This window comes from Falco rusticolus, chromosome Z (genome assembly GCF_015220075.1).
Source record: "Falco rusticolus isolate bFalRus1 chromosome Z, bFalRus1.pri, whole genome shotgun sequence".
In the NCBI taxonomy this organism is placed as follows: Eukaryota; Metazoa; Chordata; class Aves; order Falconiformes; family Falconidae; genus Falco; species Falco rusticolus.
In genome coordinates this window covers 3714844-3741533 of record NC_051210.1, presented here as the reverse complement: position 1 = coordinate 3741533, position 26690 = coordinate 3714844, and the positions used below count along the sequence as shown (strand labels likewise).

Genomic DNA, 26690 nt, shown 5'->3' with positions numbered 1-26690 from the left:
ATGGCTACTGGTGGGGTATCTACATTTAGCTGGAGAAAGAAGCAGTATGTGGTCACCTCCCACCAAGGGGAGCTTTTCTGCAGAATAGGAGAGACCCAGGTTCAGATTCAAGTGATTTCTGGTGGCTTCCCCACAGTGTGCTTTAATCCATGCAATTTCAGGTACACTGATGGGGCTGTGCTCTCAGTACCACCCGTCACAGCCGTTCAAGGATTATTTAAGTATTTGTTTCGTAGGAGGGATGGTTGGGACATTTTACTAGGAGAGAAGAGACCTGAGCTAGTGTTCTAATAAATAAAAAAAAATTAATTATATATGACCATATTTAAACACTCACTGGAGCAAGTGCTGAAAGTCAAGTATCCTCCTACAAAAACTTAGGTTGACTATCAGTTTATGAGCTTTCTATAATGAAATGAAAACTGAATGACTAAAAACCTTAGGACACGGCCTTTGCTTTGGGCATCATCCCTCCCTTGACACCACAGGCGAGGCACTTAATGCTGCAGCAAACTGGGAGGGCCTGAGTTCCGTCTCTGTGCTTGGTACCGTACTGGTGCTGGTGCTCTGCTTGGCTTTCTGGGGTCTGCACATCCCATTCTTAGGGTTGCCTACGTAGCAAACCTTAGGAAAATTAACTTCAACTAACTTCTTAAAAAATAAAATACCTAAAGTGCTATTAGTTATTTTTTTGCTGACGTGCTTAGAGGAACTGGCAAACTGTTTTATGTAAATTGATTTCAGAGGTAAATTTAAATTGAACTGGTATAGGGCTACTTTGACTTGAAAGCCCTGTCAAACTGGGAACCAAATAAATTTTAAGTAGTTTTGAAGTCACACCTTCACCTAGTTAATTGTCCTGTAGATAAGCTGTCAGGTGCCTGTACTCTCCTTTTGCGTTATGTATTGGGCAGAGGCGCTTAAACTGGGCGTAACAAATTAAACGATGCTGTATCTACATCCTTCTGCAGAGCACCTCCTTGCTTTGTGCTGCCACTTCAGAATATGAAAAGGAAGACCTTATTTAGGGGTTGCCAGCCTTCCCCCTGCCCTCTCAAAACCCCCCACAAAACCCACCAAGACCCCCGAACCCCAGCAGCACCGCCCCCTGCTCCCCAGCTTCATAAAGCTAGCACTTAAATACTCCCAGCCGGGATATAAAGAGGCATTTATAGCTCCTGTCAGTGGGCTGAGGTAATAGTGAGTTAACAACTTAACTGCTGCTGTTTGGCTGAAAACAATTTTCTGCGATATTGGATTCAGCCGTATGTCTGGAAAAACAAACAGGAAAGAAAAGTGACGGCAGTGGGGTGAGGGGAGCTGATGCACAGCCTGCGTGGTTTTGGAGCACAGTGATGTGCATGCTTCCAGAAAAGTTTCCAATTAGCTGTCCCTAAATCTGAAGGTTCGGTGCTTCAGGCTGTCAGAAAAAAAACTCCGTAAGACAAGGTCTTAAAGAGATGGATTGTCTTTAGAGAGGCACATCTTCTTTAGCTTTCACTTTCAATTACCTGGGTGGCTCATGAATGCATGCAGAAAGAATTGCTCATTCATATTAATGACCATATATATATATGTTTACTTTTTTTTTTCCCCCCAACAGCCCATCCTGCCACTGTTTCAGGTAACAGGTAATTGCTTTGGTTAGTGGCAAAGCCCCATTTAGTCAAATACCCTTGCTGACTGATGCAGCAGGCCAGTGGCTACCGGGTTTTTGATTCCCCGAGGATGAGATCTTTCTCCTCATCTTTACAAAACCATATTTAATCCAGAATTATGAAGCACTTTTCCTGCTACACTTACTCTAATGAACCCTCAAGTTATTCTAAATTCTAATGGTGCAATAATTTTAGAAAAAAAGAAACAAAACCTCAGACCACACTCTTTCTTACCAGCTCTCTCCTTCCACCACCTGTCATAATTTTTACATGGACCATTTTTTTTCACCTGCATGGTGTATTTCCACATTTTGTTGCTAGATCTGGCTTAGCTGGGATCTCAGCAATGCTATTTATACACTGACATTTTTCAAAGAGCTGCATGCTCTACATAGCTAATGGAAAAGGTGGCACAACCACAGGAAAGAACTTAATATTATTCATGGAATACTGAAAGAGAAAATGGAACAGTGGATTACATTAATTCCAGAAAATACTATTATTTTAAACTCATTTAAATGCAAGTCAAACTTATTGAGCATATCATCCTAGAAAGCAACTCACATCCATCTTCTTGCTGTAATCAGAGCAAACAAAAGCTGGTTAGGGAGTCAGAGGCCGGTGTTCACAGTTTGCAGGAACAGACCATTAGCACAGCTGCCTCTGATAAAACCTATGGATATGGCAGAGGAGGGGCAATTCCACCTTTATGTTTTATTTAATTGGAACAATGATTAATTGCATGCATTCCCATCTGTACAGAGGGTCTTATGGTCACTGTCTTTTCATCTGGATCTGCCACAAACCAGTCAATGCTATTCCAAAGTCTGTGTTTCCAATACCACCTACCCTAAACCTACAGCGTTCTTCCCATTTCTCTACCTATTTTTGTGATAATTGAAGATGTAATTACAATGTCTTTAATGATAAATTAATGCGTTAAACTATTCCTCTCATACCCATTCCAATTTCCAGTTAAACAATCCAGAGACTTCATCTATTTTGCCCCACTATGCATATTTTCATGCATGAAAATAATGATTACACATACTTCTTATGGCTTTTTAATGTACCCCACTGAGGTGACAACAGGCAGGAATATTTTTATAGCATTGGGCTGCTGGATCATATCCCAGTTCTGCTATGGCTTAGTGGGTGTACCATTTGACCTTCCTGTAACTTTATTTTCTTCTACATGAAATTGAGAACAATCAATTTCTTTCACACTGAGGCAGCAAAGTTACTGGTATCTTTCCCCTCCCGCCCTTTTCCTTTCTTTCTTCCTTCCTTCCTTTGTCCCCCTGAACAATTCTATTTAATTTTTTAAATGATACCCACTGATATCACTACACTGAGATTCTGGAAACCAGCCAAGATAATGAAATGCAATGCATACGTGACCTTTATCTTTAAAGAATAAAAATATTTTTCATGTGTTAGCCTATGCAATGTTGCCCAAGCTCTTGTCCACTGCTTATATTTAACAAGAGCGGCTACTAATTTCATTGTCATGACAACCACATCCCTACTTTCATATTTTCTTCTGCAAGCCCAGTTTGTTTATAAACCTCAAAATTGTTTCATGTTCTTTTGGTAACCTCAAACAGAAATGAAAATCTCAGGCCAACGGGAAAAAAAAACCAAAACAAACCACAAAAATGAAAAAGAGTATCCAACAATTTATATTAGAAAAGATTTGGAGTTTTTACTTCTACTACTTAATAGTAAAAAGTTTTGTATGTCATTTTCATAAGTAACTTTTACTTTAATTATTGTATAAGGCAACATATCACTTTGAATGGTCACCAATAACTTAAAGTAAGAAAAAAATTAGCCCAGGTTTTCTTATGTACTAATATGAAATCTGTCATGTAAAAGTTGCCCATGGTGGTTTGGAAGTGGTTCATCAAATCCAGTATCCTATCTCCAGTGTGGGTTACTAACAGATGCTTCAAGGCACAACTGAACAAAACCTGGACTTTCTGTTCATTAGGAAAAATAATAATCTAATGCCCATTTCTTTTTGAAAACTGGAACTGGAAAGGATACACTGTAAAATTAATTGCTGAAATTCCAGAAATATTTGATTTGAAAAATAATATATATTTTCATCATATCAAAATATTCACCCATTTAAAGTAACTGAACACAAGTCCTTCCTTCCCCTCTCCCATTCCATGCTGAATTTCATTCCTGTATGATAGATAGTATATTGCTTAGCGAAGGAGCAGTTCAAACCTGATGCCCCACTTCCGCCCGCTTTAAAAACAAGCAAACCAACTGACAAACCAACCAGCCCCCTTCAGTCCCCTAGCCCACCACAGAAGTCACAGCTCAGAGGCGTGAGCGGTGAATTCTTGTCATTGGGACTAGCAATACTTTTCAGATGTGAATGATTTTGATAGGATAGCTTTTTCCTCTCATTCTTCTCTAAACTCAAGGGTTCTACTAGTTTACTAACTCTTCATGTTGAAAATTTTCCATATCTGCAACTGTTAAGTTTTTTTGTGTCTTTCAGTAACCTGGGTCAAATAAGAAAATTCCACATGGTTTTCAAGGAACGGTATACCACTCGTATGTATACAATGGCACTATATCTGCTGTTATGGTTTCCATCCGTTTCTGTAGAAGAGGTTAACATCCTCCTTGCCTTTTTGATTGCCTGAGCAGATATTTTTGTTCAGCAGCCCGCAACGGCATCTTCTGCTACAGTAATCACTATTTGTTTAGGATACATCACCTCCAAGGAAGTTTAAATTGCCCCACCATTGCCTTGCCGTTGCCAACAGTGAATTTTATCTATCTCTGCACATCTCTGAGATATATAATATAAACATGTAGAGGAAAACCATGTTGCATTGCCATCCTACTTGTGTCAAACATTCCCCATTTGTTATTTCTGAAAATGTCTAACCTCTGATACACTCCGCTTTCCTTTCTGCATCAACATACTCCATTTGACAACTTCAGAGCACTTTGTAAAGGTTTTGTGAGTTTTCAGCTGTGTTTATGAAATGAGACAAACTAACATTCCAGAGTAGAAGAGAAAGATCCCCAAACTGGAAACACTCCAAATATTAAAACATAAGGACATCTAAATCACATCTGCTTAGATTTAATTGAGAAGCTGCTTGAAGACTGCTGATATCTAACATAATTAAAATGCTGAAGTGTGAACCTCTCTGGAAACAAAATTAAACTATTTCGAGTTTGAGCCAAAATAGAATTTGTGAAGGGGAAAATTATAACAAGAAAACTGGAAAAAAATCAGGGACCGTAAAAGATTTTCCTTAAAATTGGCATCTAGTAAGCAAAATATATTATCATTCACACAGATGTGTTATTTCCCAAACGTCCTTTAACCATCATCTTGTTTCCTTCATAAAATTTTAATGATAGAGAAGCACTACTTACATATTGCTTTTTGCCTATAATGTCAAACCTCTAAGTGTCATATTTTTCTGCCTCATGTTTTTTCAATTGATTTATCTTCTACCAAGTCAAGGTGCCCTAAAGGGAACCCAAAAGGCTATTTTAAAAACAAATATTTCATTCGGTACTCAAACTATCATATAGCAGAGTGTGATGAAACATACCCTTACACTTTGAACAACTTAATTCTACATCTCTTGTTTTTTTATGAATCTGATCTGATCCCCCTGATTACCATAAAATTTCAGTTTGTTCTTACACATGTAGAGTGACACCTCCATCTCTGGATTCACTCCGGGCTGGGTATTTCCATGTTAATAACTGTGGTGGAAATGTGTTTAGAGAAGTCATTCCTGGGTGAGATTCTGATACCTTTGACGGCAACAAACATTTGGTACTTAAAAGGGTCACAAAATCAGCTAACTTGTCGCCTAAGCTGTACTGGGGGATGACAGGGTAAGGCTTGTCAGGCTGTAGAACTGGACTAGTCCCATTTACGTGAATTAAACAGAAGACTCAGCACCTCTCAAAGTCATGCATTAGCATTTCATAGCGGGTATTTTTTTAAAACCTATTTTATCCACAGCATTGCTTCCTGAGACCAGCATAAGGCTGCTCATCAGAGATCATTTGGTCTGCCCTAGAATTTTGCTGCCATGGACACTTTTTCCACCCTGTGAAGCTAGGCATGGAAGAAAAGTGTTGAGAGCGGCCACAAACAGTGGTCAGCAATAGATGTGTTTCAACAATCTACCCAGGTTCCTCTGGCTTACCTACTTAGCAGTCAATAAGCAAATAAAAGAGCAGGAAGACTTAAATAAAAAACCACAGAACAGATAAAACCAGAAATCTAGGCTTAGACATATGCTCCTAAAATCAAGCTTGGCTATAAGCAGCAATATTCTTGTAACAAGAGAAACAAATACAATCTGGAGTTTTGCCTCTGTGAAATTAAACTGTGTCAAACATCTGATACTAATGATAGGAGCCACATCTCTCTCAATGACAACCAGTATTTTCCAGGCAAGCAACCAAACGAAGATTTTTAGACTTTGCGTTATTAAATAGTGATAAGATTATGAATAATCTAGCAGTAAAAAACGCCTTTGGGTAGAATGCAGACTGTCCCAGTTTGCATTAATAGAAAAAGAGATCAAAACAGATCTGTTAATGTGTTTCTATTACAGAAGTGAAAGTTTTGAAAACCTAAGGGAACCAATTACTTAATTCAGACAGAGAACTTATGGACTTGATAATTGATGGGGCTTGAAAATTACTGAAAACTGCCCAAGCAAGTCATGTAGAGAAACAGTCCAATTCTAAAGGGACTAATTACAGCTCTGGCAGCACCTAAGAATAACAGAGTTTGCAACAAATAGAGAGCATGTCTACTTATTTTGAAACTTACGGTGTGCAGCTGTTATATTAAAAATGCAAGCTCAAAACTGGAGAGCTATGCAGAACAAAATTAGCGAGTGTACTTAACCTACACTCAAGAAATCCTGAAAGAATTAATGCAGCAGATTAAAAAAAACCTACAAAATTGCACTGAACTTTCTGTTTGAAGGAAAGATTAATTAACAATGGGCGCCATGAACATGGGTTTATCAAGTGATAGTTTATGACTAACATTATATGTTTAGTCAGCTTGACTTATCCAAAGCAGGGTTGATGTGGTTTAACCGTTGTATGACACTTACCGGCACACAAAGTGGGATCATACAGTAGGCAACAGCTGGAAGACAACTATCAGCAGTCATCCCCCAGAGTATGCCTAACAGTTGCAGCAATAGAAATTAAGTAAACCAGGAGATGAAAGGTTATGGGTGTTGTGATGCACATCAGTAATTTTTATAAGTTGGTGGTAGGGCTGGAAACAGGGTCATAATTTGAAAACTTACAACCAGTAGCCCCCAGGACCACTCTGCTCCTAAAATGACTACGATCCATCAGTGTAACGACACTGCAAAAAATGATGATTACAGTTTCAGAACACATGATGAGAGGAGAAATTCTCTAACATTTAATCTAAAAATAACTGGTTTAAGTTTAACCACCCATGTTCAAAAATATATTTAAATAGAAAAAATATAGAGAAGGGGATGATATACAGAAAGGAGACCTTATTTTAAGCAGACTAAAGGAACTTGTTTGCCTAGCTCGCAAGATAAACATTCAGAGGTAATGCTCACCCTTTTCAAATACATCAAGGACTTAGGAGTAAGAGGGAAAGTTAACCAAACCAAACAAGTTATTTAACTTTGGAGGACACACAGTGAGCTAGGTACAAATGCATACACAGAAAAATTATGTTTGTGACCCCTAAGAGAAATGCAATTCTGTAACAGGCTTCCATTCGGACTTGCCTTGTGCAACAGACATTTTGACCTGCTCATCTGTGAGAGAAAGCAAATGAGACTTTCTCACCGAAGAGCTCCCATTTTTATTTTTGCATTGAAAGGGTGGCATTTTTTTATAGTACCCAAGTTCTTCCAGGAAATCCCAATGTCTAGACCAAGAAATAGTCACCCTTTCTGGATTCCCCAGCTGTTTCAGCACACTGTTCCCATATCACCTACAGTACACACACAGTTCGCTTGCTTCACAAGACACAGGGAGACATGCTCTCAAAGTCTGTTGAAAGGCATTACTCTGCAGACAGGAAGTACATTAAGAAACATTATAGCATATAATTATACCTCAGTCACAGCTATAAAGAATTCCTACTATCTCAATCCTTTATATTGTGGGATCTTTACTCTGAATCTTTCTTCATTATCACTTTTTCGTAGCCTTTGCTAGCCCTTTATCAAAATCACCATGCTTCATTAAGCTACCTTCTAGCTCTGCTGAAGAAGTTGTAGCAACAGTTACTACTTTGTTCCCAGCAGGCTCTTCACACACTGTGTGGCTTAACCCCAGCCAGCAAGTACCAGGCCGCTGCTCACCCCCTCACTCCCCCCAACCCCTCCCCAGCAGGACAGGAAGGAGAATCAGGAAAAAGGTAAAACTTGTATGAGGAGATAATGATAATTGAAATAAAATAGTAGCAGTAATAATAACTGTAATGAAAAGGAGAGCAAGGGAGAGAAATAAAATCTAAAAGAAAAAAAAACCCAAAGAAAAAAGAAGTGATATACAATTGCTCACCTCCCGCTCACCAATGCTCAGCCAGTCTCCCAGCAGTCATCGGCAGCCCCTGTCCGACTCCCCCCAGCTTACGTAAGCATGATGTTCATGGTACGGAATATCCCTTTGGCTAGTTCAGATCAACAGTCCTGGCTGTGTCCCCTCCCAAGTTCTTATGCTGCTCCAGCCTTCTTGCTTGGCAAGGCCTGAGAAACTGAAAAGTCCCCGACTTTGTACAAACATTACCCAGCAACAACTAAAAAATGTGTGTTAGCAACATCACTCTCACACCAAACCCAAAACACAGCACTGCACCAGCTACTGAAAATTAACTGTTCCAGCTGACACCAGGACTAGTCATCAGTATTTTAAAGCTGCCCCCCGCCCCCCCCCCCCCCAAACAAAAAGATACCCAATACCCAAAAGCTATTCTGTTGCCAAGAGGATTTTATTGCTCTTGTAAGCTCATGGTATTTGATGACAAACTAGTACTTGTTTGAACTATACCAACACATTCCAAACTTCTGTAACACCAGTCTATGAATTGACATTGGAAGCCACATTAAATGTATTGTGCTACAGACAGAAGAGTATTTTAGAGTAAAAAAGTAAATGAGAAAACTTCACTTAAGGAACTCAATACTACCACTTGACAGCATCATTTCCTAGGTGATGTAATCATTACAGGATCACACCACTACTCCTCATGCATCTTTAGTCAGAGGTGGTCGCAACAAAACTGTATGTGAAAATTACTTCCTACTCATGCAGGCAACAGGGCCACTGACTATAACATGTCATGTTCAGGTTGGTGGAAGTGTCCCAACAGCACTCTTCACAGCTCTAAATTACCTTTAATTACACAGTCCCCCTTGTTTGGTATGATCCTGTGCAAAGACTACAGCTACAAACTGAAAACTATCAATTCTTTCAGAACAGCTGTATCTGCAGCAATACCAGTTCTGATAAGCTATAGAATATTACCAATACTTTTTCTGATCACAGTTCTAGTTATTGCTGCTGTACTCACTTTCCAGACTTAGTCGTCATCCAGTCCTGAGGCCTCATGAAACCTGCAGGGCAATGCATAGGTTCCTGCACAGGGCAACAGTAAGCCAGCAACAACTCTTTAGAATAAAGAAGTGTGGAAACATAGACAAATAAAGTCTTCTCAACTGATGAACCCAAAATATTGAAGATAAAAATTCTGCAGCATGGATTATGGTGACAGTATACCCACTGTGAGGCTCACTGGTTATAAACTATCCCAGGTCATTATTCTGTGAGTAGTCTAAAGAGTGTTTGAAAAGGCCATATAGCTTAGTAAAGCTATTTAAACATCTGTTCTGCTAAAGGTGTTGAGCCCAACTTCTGTTTTGAAATGTAACGCTTCAACCCTCTTTATCTATAAAGAAAATTAGTGGCCAATTTAATGTCAACACACCACAATCTGAAGGGGTTCTCAGTATACACCTATTGTCAAAAGCATTTCAGGAATTTCACAAAATACACAGCCCAAGACCTTCAGATTTAAGATTTTATTTAGACACATTCAGCATGGTACACAATTGCAGCTATCCTTTTTCCATTGAAAGGTGCTGTGTAGAAGACTTCAGCTCTGCAAGGAAAAAAAAAAAGAATTAATGAGTTTAAGAACTACGTTACCCTTCGAATTTAGAAAAGCTACAAATAAATTAACTATAAATTTGTCAGGCTTTGCTTCATCCACTGCATGCTTTTGTAGCGGAGGCCCTGACTTATGATTATGAAATCATACAGTTTTAAGTGCTCAAGTTCAATACAAGTGTGCTGATTTTTTCTCCTTAATCTAGGGAGTCAAAAACATCAGACTGTCAAAGGAATTACATAGATTACTTCAATTTGCTCCAATTATGAGATTCTAGTGAGGACTGTTATTTCTTTTCAAGAACTACCTGGGTCATTCCAGCTTAAAAAGATTTGTTGTTTCTCAGATTACAGAACTGACAATACCAAATATTTCTGAAGTGAAATCAGATTAAGATAAACTGATGCGGCCTTTCAACTGGAAAGCGCATGCTTGCACAGTCTGAATATGTCTGAGGCTTGCTTTGTCTGTTATGATCGTCAGCAAGCATCAGTTACAATTGTTTCTGCTGTTAATGACCTTGTTTTATGTGGACTTTATCCTGTGAATGGTTAGGAACATTGTATGTAGGTGGTGTGATTGTTTTGACATGGCTGAACTGAATTTCAAGCAATGTTGTTTTCCACTCAGTTTTAACTGGCACATCAGAAAGCGTTTACAGTATCACAGTTTCTCATACTGTTTTGTTCACATCACACATGCCAGCTGTTCCTACAGACTGAGAAGCGTAACTTTATGTTTCAAGAAAGGTAGACATGGTTTTGGTTATAGTTATTATCCAAATCAAAACAGTAGCACTCTTCTGTCAGTTCACCCAGCTGTAGACCATCAAGAAGCTGCAGCCAGAAAGGTGTGGCCTTAGGACCAGCCACTGACAGTGCAGCAGCCCTGTGAAGCAAACAAACCTATTCATTATTTGAGTTATAGATGCCATTGCAGACCACAACTCTTTAGCACCTGGACTATGAAGGGTTGAAAATTGATAATGGTTTTAGATTAGACTCTGTAAAGCTCAGTTTTGACCACAGACTCCACCATGCTATGAAATCTAAATGCAGTTACCCAGCTAGTGCAATTACAGTCTGTCCTCTTCATTTCTTAAGAAGCTGGTGTCTGACAATAACAAAAGGAGCGACAAATCCACTTCCAAAGAATCCACACATCACTGCAAGTAATCGCCATTTATTTTCCACAGAAAACGGAATGTTCTGTAAGAGAAAAATTAATTTTAAGTTTTGCAGCCATGCAGCAGTTACTTCCTCATTGACTTGAAAATGGTGAGAAGCTCAGAGCACTAACAGGTGGAGTCAAGCTGACAAAAACAACATTCAGGCACAAATCAGTTTCCCTTCCTCTCAAGGAAAGAAATACAGTAATTACAATAATAGCTTGCATGTGACCTCCTGAGGTCATTTTGTCCGCTCTTCCCCTCTTCCCCCAATTTAGCAAACTACCCCTGCTTTGAAGGTCTCATCCAGTTCAGCATGCATGTCCCTGAAGATACAGAGCCCAACGCTTCTCTAGGCAAGCTGTTCCAACATCTAAACCTTCACTGTGAAGACTACCCTCTGGCTCGTTAGGTGTGTAAAATTAGTTTTTCGATATAGGACTTAAGAGAACGTATTAAGCAACAAGGTACATCAGAAAGCGTTTACAGTATCATTGCTGTCTCTCATACTGCAATGCTCATCATTTGTACCACTGGTCAGAAGTCACTGCAGAAAGTTGCAAGGAAGGATATGAAATCATTTGCAACACAGACCTCTTTGCTGTGGCTGTAACAGCAGTACCACCAGACCACCAAACCCACCAGACACCAGCTGGGCAACTGGCAACACAGCAGTCGTTACTCTGCTCCTCACAACGGCATCCAGTCCGCTGGGGCCCTGGGACTGTGCAGAACTCCTCACGGGCGCTCACCGAGCGAGGGGCTCACCTTGAGCACAGCCAAAGCAGGACGGGCCTGCGCCTCACACCAGCGCCGACGGCCAGCCAGCCCAGGCCCGCACTGCGGCTCCACCGACGCCCCTCTGGCTGCCCCCCTTTCAGCAATCTCCCGAGCGTCCCCCGTGCCGTCACCCCGGAGCTGTGGCGGGGCTGGCCCCTGGGCTAGGCCTGCCGCTGGCCGCCCGCGGGCCGGGCGAGCGCCGCCAGAGCAACGTCCTTCAAGGACACGTTTCTCCCCGTCCCGCTCCTCCCGCGGAGCCACCGTCCCGCAGCGAGGCGTTACGCTCCCTGCCCCGCCACCCCGAGGCGGGCCCTCACCCCCCCCCCCCCCCCCCGCGCCATCCCCTCCCCGAGCCCGGCCGCAGTCCCCTCCTGCGACCTTCAGGCCACGCCGCAGCGGGCCGGCACCTCCTCCACACGCACCTTCCCAGGGCCCTCCTCATAATGGCTCCTACGCAGGGCAGAGGTGGTAAACCTGCGGATACTGGCAGCCAGCATGGTACCGACAGGGCAGCGCTGCGACCCTCTCCCCTGCGCGACCTTCCCCCAGCACCCCCGGCGCCTTCTGGTTCTGGGAGCGGGAGGCGGGGCCGGAATGAGGTGCGTGCCCCGGGGTGTGATGGGAGTTGTAGTGTGGGGCGGTGCCGCGCGATCACGTGGTGCCGATCTGCAGCCTGCGATTGGGCGCGCCGTGCGCCTCAGGGGAGGGGGTATCCCGCCGCTCTCCGCCCCCGCCCGCCATTTTGTCGGCTGCCAGGCGTTCGGGCCCCGCGGCGCGCCTTTCCCTCAGGTGTGGCGGGGGAAATGGCAACGTGCTCTCTGAGGGCGGTAGGAAAGTTCAGGCGGCAGGAAAGGAAGGGAGCAGTATTACCACCGGCGGAGCGAAAAGCAAATAACCACTTCTGTGTTACCTCAGGCTAATCTTGCGGTAGCACAGGTCAGCTTTTAAAATAGAGGTCCTGGACAGCTTTTTTGTACGGTGGCAAAGCGGTGGTGGTGTGAGTCAAACAGGTCCTCAGTCTCTGCAGTGTTGCAGAAATATGAGATCACGGGCCGTCAACTTAGCTGATGGCTGTAGCTTTACAAACGTTATTTAAGAGTCCAGTGAATATGGGCGAGGCCGGTGATGACTGTTTATGCCGACCTTAATGAGTATATTCTGGCCTAGTTTTCTTACAAAGTTACACTTCAAAGAAACTTGGAAAATACCGAGGAAAAAAAGCCCTCCACCCTTCATGTTTGGAAAAGGAATAATAATAATAAAAAAAAACAAACCCACAAACTTATTTCTAGGGTGATAGTGTCTGTCTGTTTTCTTATATGCAGTAGTTTAAAGACAAAACACTGGATGTTATTTGTTTTTCAGTAAAGTAAGTTTGATGCTGCCATCTCTTGTGTTGTAAGGCAACATTTTTTTCGTAGCCTGTCTGCATAGTTACGTAGTATCTAAGGGAGGATAGAAAAACAAGATTCCGGCTCAACAACACTCCACATTATTAAAGGCAGGTGGAAACAACTGTGAGCTTGAGAAGCGAAATATAATTGTATTAACTTTTATTTAGATAATTTATTTTGGAAAATAGGGTAATTAGGACCAGGTAGAAATACTGTAGTTTGTTTTGAGAGACAATGTATGTTCAAGCAGAAGACACAGAAAAGCATCGTGAAACAATGAGGGTTTTTTAATATTTAAAGTGTATCAAATTAATGTATTCATGAAATAAATAAAGTGGAATTAAGTACAAAGATTAATATAATTTTCTGGAATGATTTCTTCTATAAACTACAAACCAATATAATATAAAATGAATTTGCACTAGGTGCACATATGAACTTCAGAAACAGTTGGGGAGTAAGCAGTAGATTTCAACTGGATTGTTTTCCTACTCGAGTTTTAATGTGAGTGAATTAGACTGCCAGCAAAATGCAGCAATAAGTTTTTGTACTTCTGTGTTCAGCACCTCCTGAAGCCAGAGAGCAATCTGAATTACTTCACATGCAGTTTTCTTGGGAATTCTTTGAGTTTCTTGTGATACTATAACTCTTGAATTGTTCTATATTCAAAATATAATTTAGCTCTGAAATTCTAATTGAATGCTTTGTAAGAACAGGTATTGTCACCAGCTTTTTTTTTTTTTTTTTTTTTTTCACCAGAACATTTTTATCTAGTGATTTGTTGACTGGACAGGAACTCTTATAGAAGAACATTTGGAAACTTGAATTTTGAAACAGATAATATCCACATATATATTGATGTCTTCATCAGGACTTCACTGGCTTTCTCGTTATGGAAGCAAAATCAAAACATGCACACACACCTCCTTTATCTTTATTCAGACATTTGCTTCTTGTAGCATTGTTGTAATATTTACTAAAAAGTCCAGTATAGATTACAGTCTTAGAAACCTGTGGTTCCACTTGGAAACTAGTGGAGTAAATAGGTATTGTATTGGTCAAACAAGGAATTTTCAAGACTGAGCTCAGATTGATCATTAATAATTCAGCTATTCATCGTAGATTTCTCTTACAGCTTGATGTATAGAGTATCATTTGGTCCATGTTATTCCTTAGCACTTACTTTTCCCATAGATACGCCATAGCCTGTTCATACAGATCCTTTTCTGTACCCCTCACAAAAAAAGACTTACATACAACTAACTAGGTTTCTTCCACAGTAAGTATCAGTGTGAAGAGTCCAGGCCGATGGCCTTACTTTTCAGTGCTTCTTTATTCTTTGACTTTTAATAGGTGACAGAGAAATCTAGGAAACCTTTTGCCCCATTTTTAGATTTAGTTGTGATTCCCTTACCTAGTTGTTTTTCAAAGTCTTTTTCCTCCATCTAGTTATATTTGTCATTTTACATGTCAAAGCGTACAATTCTTTTTCTTTCTTTCTTCATTTGCTAATTCTTAAGTCTATTGGAGGATGCTTTCCTGTTTCTGCTAACTTCCCTTGCTGTTTAGGCACCAGGTCTCTTTTTTCATAGAATCGTAGAATGGTTTGGGTTGAAAGGGACCTTAAAGATCTTGTAGTACCAACCCCCCTGCCATGGGCAAGGACACCTTTGGCCAGCCCAGGCTGCTCCCAGCCCCATCCAGCCTGGCCTTGAGCCCTGCCAGGGATGGGGCACCCACAGCTGCTCTGGTCAGCCTGGGCCAGTGTCTCGGCACTATCACAGGGAACAATTTCTTCCTTACATCTAACCTAAATCTACCCTTTTTCAGTTTAAAGCCATTCCTACTTGTCCTATAACTACACATCCTTCTAATATGTCCCTCTCCAGCTGTCTTGTTGGCCCCTTTAGGTGCTGGCAGGTGCTGTAAGGTCTCCCTGGAGCCTTCTCTTCTCCAGGCTGAACCACCCCAGCTCTCTCAGCCTGTCTGCACAGGAGAGGTGCTCCAGCCCTCTGGTCATCTTCGTGTCCCTCCTCTGGACTCGCTCCAACAGGCCCATGCCCTTCCTGTGTTGGGCGCCTGGAGCTGAAGGCGGTACTGCAGGGGGGTCTCATGAGAGCGGAGCAGAGGGGGAGGATCCCCCCCTTGACCTGCTGGCCATGCTGCTTTCGAGGCAGCCCGGGGTACAGCTGGCTTTTGGGGCTGCAAACACATTGTCTGGCCGTGTTGAGCTTCTCATCCACCAGCAGCCCAAGTCCTTCTCTACAGATCTGCTCTCAGTCCATCCTCTGCCCAGCCTGTATTGATACTGGGGGCTGCCCCGACCCACGTGCAGGACCTTGCACCTGGCCTTGCTGAACTTCACGAGGTTCGCACGCGCCCACCTCTCAAGCCTGCCCAGGTCCCTCTGGACAGCATCCCTTCCCTTCAGCCTGTCAGCCGCACCACACGGCTTGGTGTCATCAGCAAACTTGCTGCGGGTGCTCTAAATCTCACTGTCCATGTCGCCAACAAAGTCATTATACAGCTCTGGTCCCAGTGTGGACCCCTGAGGAACGCCACTCGTCACCGGTCTCCAGTTGGGACATTGAGCCATTGACTACAACACTTTGAGTGCAACCATCCAGCCAATTCCTTATCCACGGAGTGGTCCCTCCATCAAATCCACGTCTCTCCAGTTCAGAGACAAGGATGTCACGTGGGACAGTGTCAAATGCTCTGCATGAGTCCAGGTCGATGACAGCGGTTGCTCTTCCCTCATATGTCGACACTGTAACCCCATCACAGAATGCCACCAAATTCACCAGGCACGACTTGCCCTTAGTGAAGCCATGCTGGCTGCCACCAGTCACCTCCTTATTTTCCATGTGCCTTTGCACAGTTTCCAGGAGGATCTGCTCCATGATTTTGCCGGGCACAGAGTTGAGACTGACTGTCCTGTAGTTCCCCAGGTCTTCCTTATTTGCCTTGTTAACAAGGGGGGTTATGTTTCCCCCCTTCCAGTCAGTGGGAATGTCACTGGATTGCCACAGCTTCTCAAATGTGACGCATAGTGGCTTAGCCACTTCATCCACCACTTCTCTCAGGACCTGCAGATGCACCTCATCAGGTCCCATGGACGTGTGCCCCTTCAGGTTCCTTAGATGCTCTCAGACCTGATCTTCCCCTGTAGCAGGTGGTTCTTTGTTCTCCCAGTCCCTGCCTTTGCCTTCTGTGACCTGGGCGGTGCGGCTGGAGCACTTGTCAGTGAAAACTGAGGCAAAAAACCCCTCATGGAGAACCTCAGCCTCCCCCGCGGCCTGGGTAACCACGTCTCCCGTTCCCTTTGGAAGAGGGCCCACCTTTTCCCCGTCTTCCTGTTATCTCTGGTGTACATATGGAATCTTTTCTTGTTGCCCTTGACGTTCCTGGCCAGATTTAACTCTATGAGGGCTTTAGCTTTCCTAACCTGATCCTTGGCTGCTCAGGACATTTCTCTGTATTCCTCCCAGGCTACTTGTCCTTGCTTCTACCCCCATGGGCTTCCTTTTTGTGTGTGAGTTTGTCCAGGAGCATCTTGTCCATCCATGGAGGGCTCTGGCATTTTTTGCCTGACTTCCTCTTTCTTGGGATGCATGGCTGCTGAGCTTGGAGGAGGTGATCCTTGGATATTTTCCAGGGGGTTTTGGGTGCCTTTTCCCTCCAGGGCTCTACCCCATGGCACTCTACCAAGCAGACCCCTGAAGAAGCCACTGTCTGCTCTCCTGAAGGCCAGGGCAGCAAGCTTGCCCCCTCCTCACTTCCCTAAGGGTCTTCAACTCCACCACTTCACAGTCACTGCAGCCCAGGCTGCCCTTGAGCTTGACGTTCCCCACCATCCCCTCAGTGTTGGTCAGACCAAAGTCCAGCATGGCACCTCGCCTTGTTGGTTCCTCTGTCACTTGGAGAAGGAATTGATTGGTCACTCATTCCAGGAACCTCCCAGATTGCCTGTGCCCTGCTGTGTTGTCCCTTCAAGAGATGTCAGGGTGGTTGAAGTCCCTGGTGAGGACCAAGGCTTGTGAGCATGGGGTGGCTCCTATCTGTCTATAGAGGGCTTCATCCGCTCGGCCTTCCTGGTCAGGTGGCCTGTAACAGGCCCCCACTGCAATGTCACCTGTCCCTGCCCTCCCTGTAATCCTGACCCGTGAGCTCTTGCCGGGCTCCTCATCCCTGCCCAGCCGGAGCTCCATGCACTCCAGCTGGTCACTGACACAGCGGGTGACACCCTCTCCTTGTCTGCCCTGCCTGTCCTTCCTAAAGAGCCTGTATCCTTCCATTCCAGCTCTCCAGGCACTGGAGCCATCCCACCATGTCTCCGTGACACCAGTCGGATCACAGCCCTGCAGGCACGTGCAAGTCTCCGACTCCTCTTGTTTATCCCCCGTGCTACGTGCGTTTGCACAGAAACATTTAGTCTGAGCCCCCGGTGGAGCTGACTGACTGGCTGGAGCGGCTGGAATTCCTTTGTGCTGCTCCTCAGGTGCTCCCCCTGCCCTGCGACCCCTCTCCAGGCTCTGGGCATCTCTTGCTGGCACTGGTGTCAAACTGGTAGGAGTGGGATGGATTAACGTTCCCCTCCCTTAGCAGCTTTCTCCCCTTACTCAAGTTTTTCCTAATTGGAATTAATAGTGCAATGGTGGTCTGCTTCCTGTATGGCTGTCTGCTTTATCATCTTTTTAACTAGTGTTCGTATTTCAGTGTAGGTCTTCTCTTCCTGTAGTAGATGTTATAATACTCGGTGGTGGTGAAAAGATGCTGGATATAGGTATAAAAGTTCATGTTACACAGTGGCACTTCAGTGCTGAGATTGTACTAGATGAAGATCTTTCGTGTTATTCAAGATCAAGTAAACTCTTCATTTTCTTCTTGTCTCCTAGCCATTGGACATCCACCAAGGAATCAAGAGTATGGTTTAAAGAGTCTCCTCTGCTTGACATGACAAGGTTATTTTTGCTCAGTCTACTCAGGGATAATTTTAGTCACTCAGTGGAATTGCAGTTCTTTTCCTAATGCTATTGTAAATTTTTTCAGCATACCACAGCTAGTGTTTCCCTTGTGGTGAGGAGAGTGGTGTCACAATACTACATTGCTGCTACTGGGGTTGGACCTGACACCAATACAGATTGTGTGTTAGGCAATAAGGCTGTTGGTTACAAAGACAGATATTAGCAATGCGTAGTAGAGAATATTTCCCCGACAGTGTCAGAGTTTACTCACTGTCTTTCCTATGTGTATTAAATCCTTGTACTCAGTCTGGTACGTTTCTGATAGGCTGATGTGTCATTGTTTCCTTTTGGGGCTGTGTTGCATATTTCCAGACAGATTAATGTTAGATGGGACAAAAGCAGTAGATTCAGTATCTTGGCTTCCCAATAGTCCAGAAATCTGGATTGACTCCCACAGCGGTACAGTTGCAGGCTCTCATCAGCAATAGCAGTTTACTCCTTGAACTGATGCTTTGCAGGTATTTTCTATTTAGACAGAAATAGAGATCTATAGGTAGGTATGATAGAGAGTAGTAAATCTTCAGGAGAAGAAGCTACCTTTTTGACAGCAAGTGAAGAAGTTTGTAGGAATGCTCATATCTGTTCTCCTTCGAAGTATAAACTAGGAAATGAAGTATGCTAGTCCAGGTATTTGAGAAAACCACGCAGGAAGTTTAAAGAAAAAGGCTCAGTTGCCATTGATTGGAATTTTGGCAAAAAAATGAAAGTTAGTATCTTTCAAATTATTGAAAGTATGATGTACAGTAATTGTAATGCAGACAATCAGGTAGCAGTGCAAATTATTGTAGGAGATGATAAATGCTCCACTGGGTGCCTTTGTAAAAAGACTGTCTAATATACAAACAAACTGTGAGGCTTACAAAAGGAATTATTGGGTGAAATTCCCTGGCCTGTGTTATGCAGAGGGTCAGAACAGATAATTTTAATGGTACCTCTGGCTTTTAAATCTATGAGTCTTTGACTCTAGACTTTCACATACAGCTTTTTATATCCACAATTCTTTCTTCCTTTAAAAAAATTTGTTACTATAATTGCATAAATTTACCAGGTTATCTTCTTCATCTTCAATAATATATTACATTTTGCTGCTTGTGAATATGACTTGGTGGTGGATTCTTTCATGTACTGCTTTCTTATTGCTAGTCACATTCCAGCACAGAGAACATTCCTCTTCTTGAACTGTAAGGCAAAACTATAAATAAGAAAAAAATCCAGGTAGCTAAAGAAAATACTGCTTAATACTGTTTTTTCAGATCTTAATGAGAGAAAGAAGCATAGAAAGCTTGGTGGACATTTTAGCAAAATGCACAGGGCATACAGGTCTATCTGTTTCCAAGCTGGTCTTGGCAATCAGTGAGATGTAATGATAAAAACAAGATACAAGTCATACTGACTTTTTGTGTCGTGTTTTATGAGTGAAGGAAACAGCTTGTTTAAATACTGAAATTATATATGGTTAAGTTCAATGTATGTTTTTCATGAAAAATTTTTAATAGTGTAAACTCCCTAAATTTTTTAGTAGTGTCATGGACAGAGCTCCAGAGACAAATGAACTCTTATATATGACAGAAAAATATTGTTTTCTGCAGAAATTGTCCTGCATATTTGTTGGCATGAGAAGTTATTTTGTGGAGCAGTTAAAATTAGGAATTAACCTCACTCCAGTCAGGTATTAACCACAAGATTAAGCCATTGTTAAATGCTAATTAATGGAGGGGAAAGGATGAATTGAAGTTGTCAGAGGTGTTATATAATGGATATTAGTTACATAATTTTAGCAAAATGATGGGTTAACAGAAATATCTGTAATAGAAATAATTTGTCAAGTGTCTTACCCTAATTTCACAATTGTAGAAGTATGTCTTTCATAACAGTAATTTAGCATGCTTTATATAAAACTGGTCTTATTTTTCTGCAAAGTAAATGTAAAAATATGTTACAAGTATAAAATAAATAGAGAACAGTATTAAAAGTAAAGTGGGCTTCATCAACAACAACAACAACAAAAATGTTAGTGTGTGAATTATCTGTATTTAACACAACGAAAGGCCGAGAACCTTGAAATAAAAGAATATAGAGAGTGTTATTTCAGAAGAATTCTTACTTTACTAAGATACTTTCTTTGATTCCATAGAGCCCACATAAGTCAGCAGAAAATGAAATAGAATAGTAAGAGAAATCATCCTGTGGAAACAGTTATAGGACTGTTTTAGACTTGGATAGTAAAAGGATACTTGTGAGAGAAGGTTGTTAGGAGAAGTAGTATCTTTCACTATTTTGTCATGGATATAGTTGTTAAAACCAGCCAAGCTTCCAAATGTGCAAGCCTTCCTTAAGGTGTAAAATTGATGCAATTACTTTCAGAGGTAAATACAAACTGAAAATAATTTTCCTAAGGTATAGTTCAAAGGGCATTTTTTCCCCCCAGGCGTTTTATTTTGAGTATATGAGTTCACAGATCCAGTTTACAATGTAGTTGCACAGAAACTTATGCTGGCCCACAGAAAGGTGTGCAGCAGCTGTAGCAGTGAAAAGGTGGAAATGGAGGCATAGAATTAGTGCTTTTCTTGGCAGCAACATCAGTTTATGTTGGCAAAAAGAGCTTGTCCGACTACAACTTTAGTGCTGAATACATATATATTATTTGGGATAAGGGCATGAAAAGATTATTACATGAGACAAACCAAATTCTTTCCCAAGTCCCAGACTTCTAATGTCTAGTGCATTTATGAATTTTGGTTCCGAGGATCATCCCTGATGATATTCAAGATAAGATGTTACCATGGTAGATTTTATAGTATTTTGCAATTTTTTAAGCTGATTTCAATTTATCATGATATATTACAAACAAAAGGAGAAAATAATTAGAGAGATATCTTTACGTCCAAAGGTCTTCTTGACACTCCACTGTGAGCTTTCTCTTTTTGTCTTTTTGTCATCCACGGCTCCACAAATGCAGCTTATTTTTTCTTTAAAACTGTTTAATTAACATTATTAACATGATAAAGTATGTTAGACTTACTGTTCTCAACCTGAATTGAAATGTTGTCTTTTTGTGTATGTTTGGAACCTGAAAGAGGGCCTGTGTGTCCAAATTTGGCCTGTTCGCTCCAGTTGTATGGTTTGTTTTACTGTTAGCTTTGTATTCCTTGTGAAAAACACAGATAATATGAAAAGTTGGGCATATATTTATGGATTAAATGTTACTCACAAAAGCAGGTTGAGTATAGCTGTAGCTGGATGTGCATAGTGACAAAATTACAGTTTTGGAAATGTACCTAGATAAATTTATTTTCACCTTATGTGGAATATTTCAAAATTGCTCTTTCATATAAATGATTCCTAATGGATAGGAAGTCTCATTTGTATGTACAAAACCACATTTCACAAGCTGAAATGAGTGTCTGACAATAATATTTTATCCTGACAGATTTTTTTTTTCATTAATCTCAAAGCACTTTGCGGCATTAATTAAATCTCACAAAAGCCTGTATAAAATAGGTAATGGAAGGTTTATTGTATGGAAACTATTTTAGAGTCTTCATGAGAATACAGCACTTGCATAGGGAGTAAGACTAATTTTTTTTGTCTTGACGTCTTTCTCTAAAATGAAGTATGTGAAGCTTCTTATTTTTATCATACACACCAAGACACATTTGGTTTATAATTACAGTGAGCAGTGTTATAATTACTTGCATTTTGAACTATCTCACTGTAACAGTCATTGCTTGGTTGCTAGAACTTGTGTTTGAAGGAGCTTTTCTGTGTACAGGAATATCTAGGAGCCCTAGAATCACCATATATACCCTAAACTTACTAGCAGGTGCAATACTCAATTTACATAGGTATTAAAAGCTAAAAATGCCCTTAATTTTTCTGGCCAATTTGTGCTTATTTTTAAAGTAGTAGTTTAACAAAGGATTTTTTTATAAAATTCCATTTTTATTTTATATCAGAGAGGTTTGAATTGTTCTTGGTTTCCTCAGCATCAGGACAGTATGTGCCTGAAAATAGGCAAGGGGGCTAAAAAGGCCCCTCAAAATACAGTCTTTCTAATATACCTGTGACAATTTGCATACTTGTCAGGTCATTTTCTGCCAGTTTCCTTCTCTATGATTCTTTAGTTATGCACAAGCATTTTTAGTATAATTGTGTTTCTGAAATATATTTTTAAGAATTAGTTAGATAAATTGAGCCATTACGATTGGCTTTTCCAGTGTGGCAGGAACTCCTTTGTTTAAATGCATTGGGTAAATTAATTTTTTTTTCACTTTTTTAATATTTCCCATTGATACTTTGTTTCTAGCTGTGTAAGAGCAACACACCTTGACTACCACCCTGACTGAGGAAAGTGCTCAATGAAAGACCCACATATATCTTTGCTAAAAAAACCAAACCAAACCAAACCAAACCAAACCAAACCAAACCACACCACACCAAACCAAACCAAACCAAACCAAACCAAACCAAACCAAACCAAACCAAATCAAAACAAAACAAAACAAAAAAAACCACAAACCCTGAGATGTGTATTTTGCCCCTTAATGCCAGAAAAAAAAAAAAAAAAAAAGTTGAGGGCTAGAACTCAATAAGATCAGTGTTATCAACTGGGAATTAGTTGCTTCCAAAAGCATGACAGATATTGCGAACGTTTCCTGGAGACATATATTCATTACAATAGGTTAATGTTTGTGATATGTTGGGCTTACTGAAAAACCTGTTAAGAGTCTATAAATGCTATCGAGTTTTGACGGAGGCATTTAGCCTATCTGAGATTTTTTTTCTATGGAGAGTTAAAAAAACAAGTTATACTCAAACTACCAAGTCAAATGGTTGATGTAGAATGAATTGGAACGGGCTTGTTTGTGTACACAAGCTATACTACCAGTGGTATCACATACATAGCATGAATGCAACTATTATTGGCAGAAAGAGTTGCCTTGCATCAATGCAGGCATTCCCGTAGATCATACTGAATTATGTCAACAGTCTGTTTCACTTCCCAGCTTGTATACTTGTGTGCAGGTTACAGTGTGTTCCAGGATATATATTCTAACTTAAAAAACCCCCACAGTTTTAAGCAAATCGGTGATACCTTTTTAAATACTATGTCTAAGATAAGCATTGGCAAATCTAAACAAGAGATAAGAAAGAAAAAATAGATTAAACTCCAAACACTTGGAGATTTCAGCTTAAAAGTAGCTACTTTAGTACTCAGTGGTAAAGTGTTGTACCAGGAGAGAGCTGGTCTTAAGGCTAACCTCCAAAATTTTCCTCAGCTTCTTGGGTTTTTCACATTGCACAGGAATGTTTTTTGTCTTGACTTGCAGCCCAAGTGAGGCTAATATTATTGTGCTCTGTATACATGTTTGTATAGTTTTATAAGATTTTCGTAAGTTTTAAACCCTCTGGTCACTTTCAAATACATTTGACAAAGGATACTGTTTCTATAATCTCCATGAAAAGAGGTGACCATGAATAGGAAAGAAAAATTCAGGAGCGTTTGCCTAATGTGATAAGCTTTTTGTTTTATTTTTTCAGTCATGGAAGCCATGTGTTCTGGGTGATTACCTGGGGAGTTTGCTGGGCAAATGAACATTAACCTTTCAGGAGTGTGTGAGGGAAATGCAATTTGACTTGGCAAAGTGATCCTTTTTAGCCTGACAAGGGGAATGGATCTTACCTGAGGCACAAGGGGATACAAAACAGTAGCTGAAGCAAGTGGGGTGGTTTGCAGTGACAGTGTGTGTTGACAGACATAGAAAGAGTATCAAATTAGTGTGGATTGTTTGTCCTAAGGTCTTTGTTTTTTTTGGTTTTGTTTTGGGTTTTTTCCTCTCTCCTTTGTTTTTTCTTTTTCTATTTCTAGTTGGCCTTATAAAGATTAAGGAGGAAAAAAGGAGAGGCTAAACTGTTGTGAGCTTTGAAAGCATGTGTGGTTTTCTTGTTACTCAGAATCTTGCTGGCCTTTGAGTTTTTTTCCACAGTATGTGGTATGAATAATCACCTGCTAAAGGAGAATACGTTTGTTCACCTAACATGAAAAAAACAGGTTTTGAAACAGTGTGAAGAAATGGAGAAGCTCATGGGTGAAGTTGGAAAAGATGTTGTAGTATTCACCCTCATTGTGAAAACACTTCTACTGTGAGGAGGTTGTAAACCTTTTGGAAGGACCATGGCCTGTTGAGAAGAAAGGATCTAATCCTTGAGGCATTACACATCCTCCAGCCAATGCCAATATGCTTATGCACTGAAAGTGGCTCTGCATCAGGACTGCTCAAGGATAGAGGAAGCAGGACAGTTGGAAACTGCCTGGCAGGTAGCTGTGGCAGCTGGGACTGCCTGTAAAATTGGCTGCTACAAAGGCAGCAGACATAATGAGATGGCTAGGTTGCTTAAGTATGGAGGAGGAGCTTGGCAGCATGCATCATGTTGGTGCTAATGGCAGAGGGAAGAAGACGAGCACCTGGGAGACTAAACTCAGGCTGATAAGCAGGAGTCTGACTGACCAGGAACTGCATGACAGTGTTGCCTGAAATCATCCTTGTGCTGTGTCTGAGTCCTGGGAGGCAGATAGAGCTCTGGCATAATGCATGGATGAGACAATAGTGTAGAGGGGAGGCATTAAGGCTGTTGGTTGTCATACAGGACTGCAGTGTAGACATAGCCTAGAGGTGGGATATCGAGGGAGTGATGTGCCAGCTGAAGTGCCATTTGCTTAAACCTCAGTTCACCTCTAAATCTAGATAGATATTACTGCATAATGTTTCAGGGAGTAAGGGAAAAGAAAGCTGCAAGTAATTTGAATGGGAAGCCTGAAAGCCTCAGTTGCTCACAGGTGCATTGTCACTTGCTACAGATCATTCAGTATTTCTGTATGAAGACTGCATTTCAAAAGAAATTCAGCAGTTAAAACAAAGGGAAATGAAGGTGGAAGGAGGAAGGTGGGTTTTTTCCCCCTGTATTTTTAATGAAAGACATTATCTTTAACTATTAAAGGTCAAATTGCATTTCTCTATAACTTATTGGACCAGTGTAATTACACCTCTATTTACTACTGTTTTAAGTATTTTCATGGTACACTTTCTGGACTGACATTTTCAGAAACTTGTAGTTAGTCATAAACAATAGCTCTCTGTATTACTAACTTTCTGTGATAGCGGTAGATTGTTCAGCTGTTAAGCAAGTATTGCTCTCATTTTTCTTGTTTATATGTTGTCAGACTATAAATTCACTTGTGACAGTCCACGCACAACAGCTTTTCACTGTATCTTTTACAGCAAGGATGCCTGCCAGTGAAATTACTTCTGACTCACCTTGATTAAAGAACAGTAACTAGCGTTTCTAAAAAACATTCTGAGAGACTTTAACCAGACATGCCAGTGTTGACAGGAGGTGAAATTATATAATTTGTATTTTGACATCGCTGAGGATGTAAAAATAATTTAATATCTTAGTTCTCAGAGCTCAAAGCTGGAACTTCCATCACAGCCTACTTCTATCAACAGATCTCTTTTGATCTGCAACATTTCTTTGAGGAAGGTGGTTAGTCTTTCTACTGACAGTCTCAAGGAGAAGTAGTGAACTGGCCTGCTCTGCCTATCGGCAAGTGAAACTCTTTTGACAACTAGTTGAAGTATGCTTTGGTTCTGTGGTAGCAATGATACTGACCAGTCTGTGTGCTTATGTTACCCTCTGTACTGAGGAGCCTTGAGAGGACAAGGCTCTGTTATGTGATGATGGCCTTATATTTAAATCTTTATGTATTTGTCATGGTTTAACCCCCGCCAATGACTCATCCCCAGGCAGCCGCTCGCTCACTGCCCCCATGTCGGGATGGGGGAGAGAATCAGAAGGTAGAAGTGAGAAAGCTCGTGGGCTGAGATCAGTTGGAAAGGTAAAGCACGAGGCGGGCACAGCAGCGGAGCAGCACAAGGGATTCCTTCCTTCCCCGCTCCCCAGGGCAGGCAGGCTCAGCCATCCCCAGGGCAGCAGGGCTCCGGCACGCCTGGCGGTGGCTCGGGAAGGCAAACGCCATCACTCCGGATGTCCACCCCATCCTTCTCCTTCCCCCAGGTGTATCTGCTGAGCATGAGGCCATGTGGTGTGGGATGTCCCCTGGGTCAGCTGTCCTTGTGCCCCCCATCTGCTCGCTGGTGGGGTGGGTGAGGGGCAGAAGATGCCTCGGCTTGGTGTGAGCGCTGCTCAGCTGTAACTAACACACCCCTCTGCTATCAACACTGTTTTCAGCACAAACCCAAAGCATAGCCCTGTATCAGCTGCTGTGAAGAAAATTAACTCTACCCCAGCCAAAACCAGCACATATATAGCAATATACAACTATACTTATTTATATCCATATATATAGCTTAAATAGAAGCAGTCTTTACAGTTGTACTGCACCCTTTAATATGACGGAAGTCCCAAGAGTCTTTCTGTTTTCTGTGGGTACTACTTCTCCCTCCTGTAAATATA

At 41.5% G+C, this 26690-nt stretch overlaps 1 protein-coding gene and 2 non-coding genes across 3 annotated transcripts; all 3 read right to left on the bottom strand.

Moving 5' to 3' along the window:
• Positions 1-9742: 9742 nt before the first annotated feature.
• On the bottom strand, positions 9743-12391 carry LOC119141759 (cytochrome c oxidase subunit 7C, mitochondrial). The gene is made up of 3 exons (XM_037374346.1): positions 12217-12391; positions 10909-11054; positions 9743-9837 (listed from the first exon to the last, which is right to left on the bottom strand). Exons 1-2 carry the CDS (start codon positions 12289-12291, stop codon positions 10938-10940), a joined length of 192 nt encoding a protein of 63 aa, XP_037230243.1. The 5' UTR covers positions 12292-12391; the 3' UTR covers positions 9743-9837; positions 10909-10937.
• On the bottom strand, positions 10487-10548 carry LOC119141944. The gene has a single exon (XR_005102099.1). It is a non-coding gene; the product is annotated as a small nucleolar RNA Z39 (small nucleolar RNA).
• Positions 11483-11545, bottom strand: LOC119141945. The gene has a single exon (XR_005102100.1). It is a non-coding gene; the product is annotated as a small nucleolar RNA Z39 (small nucleolar RNA).
• Positions 12392-26690: the final 14299 nt, after the last annotated feature.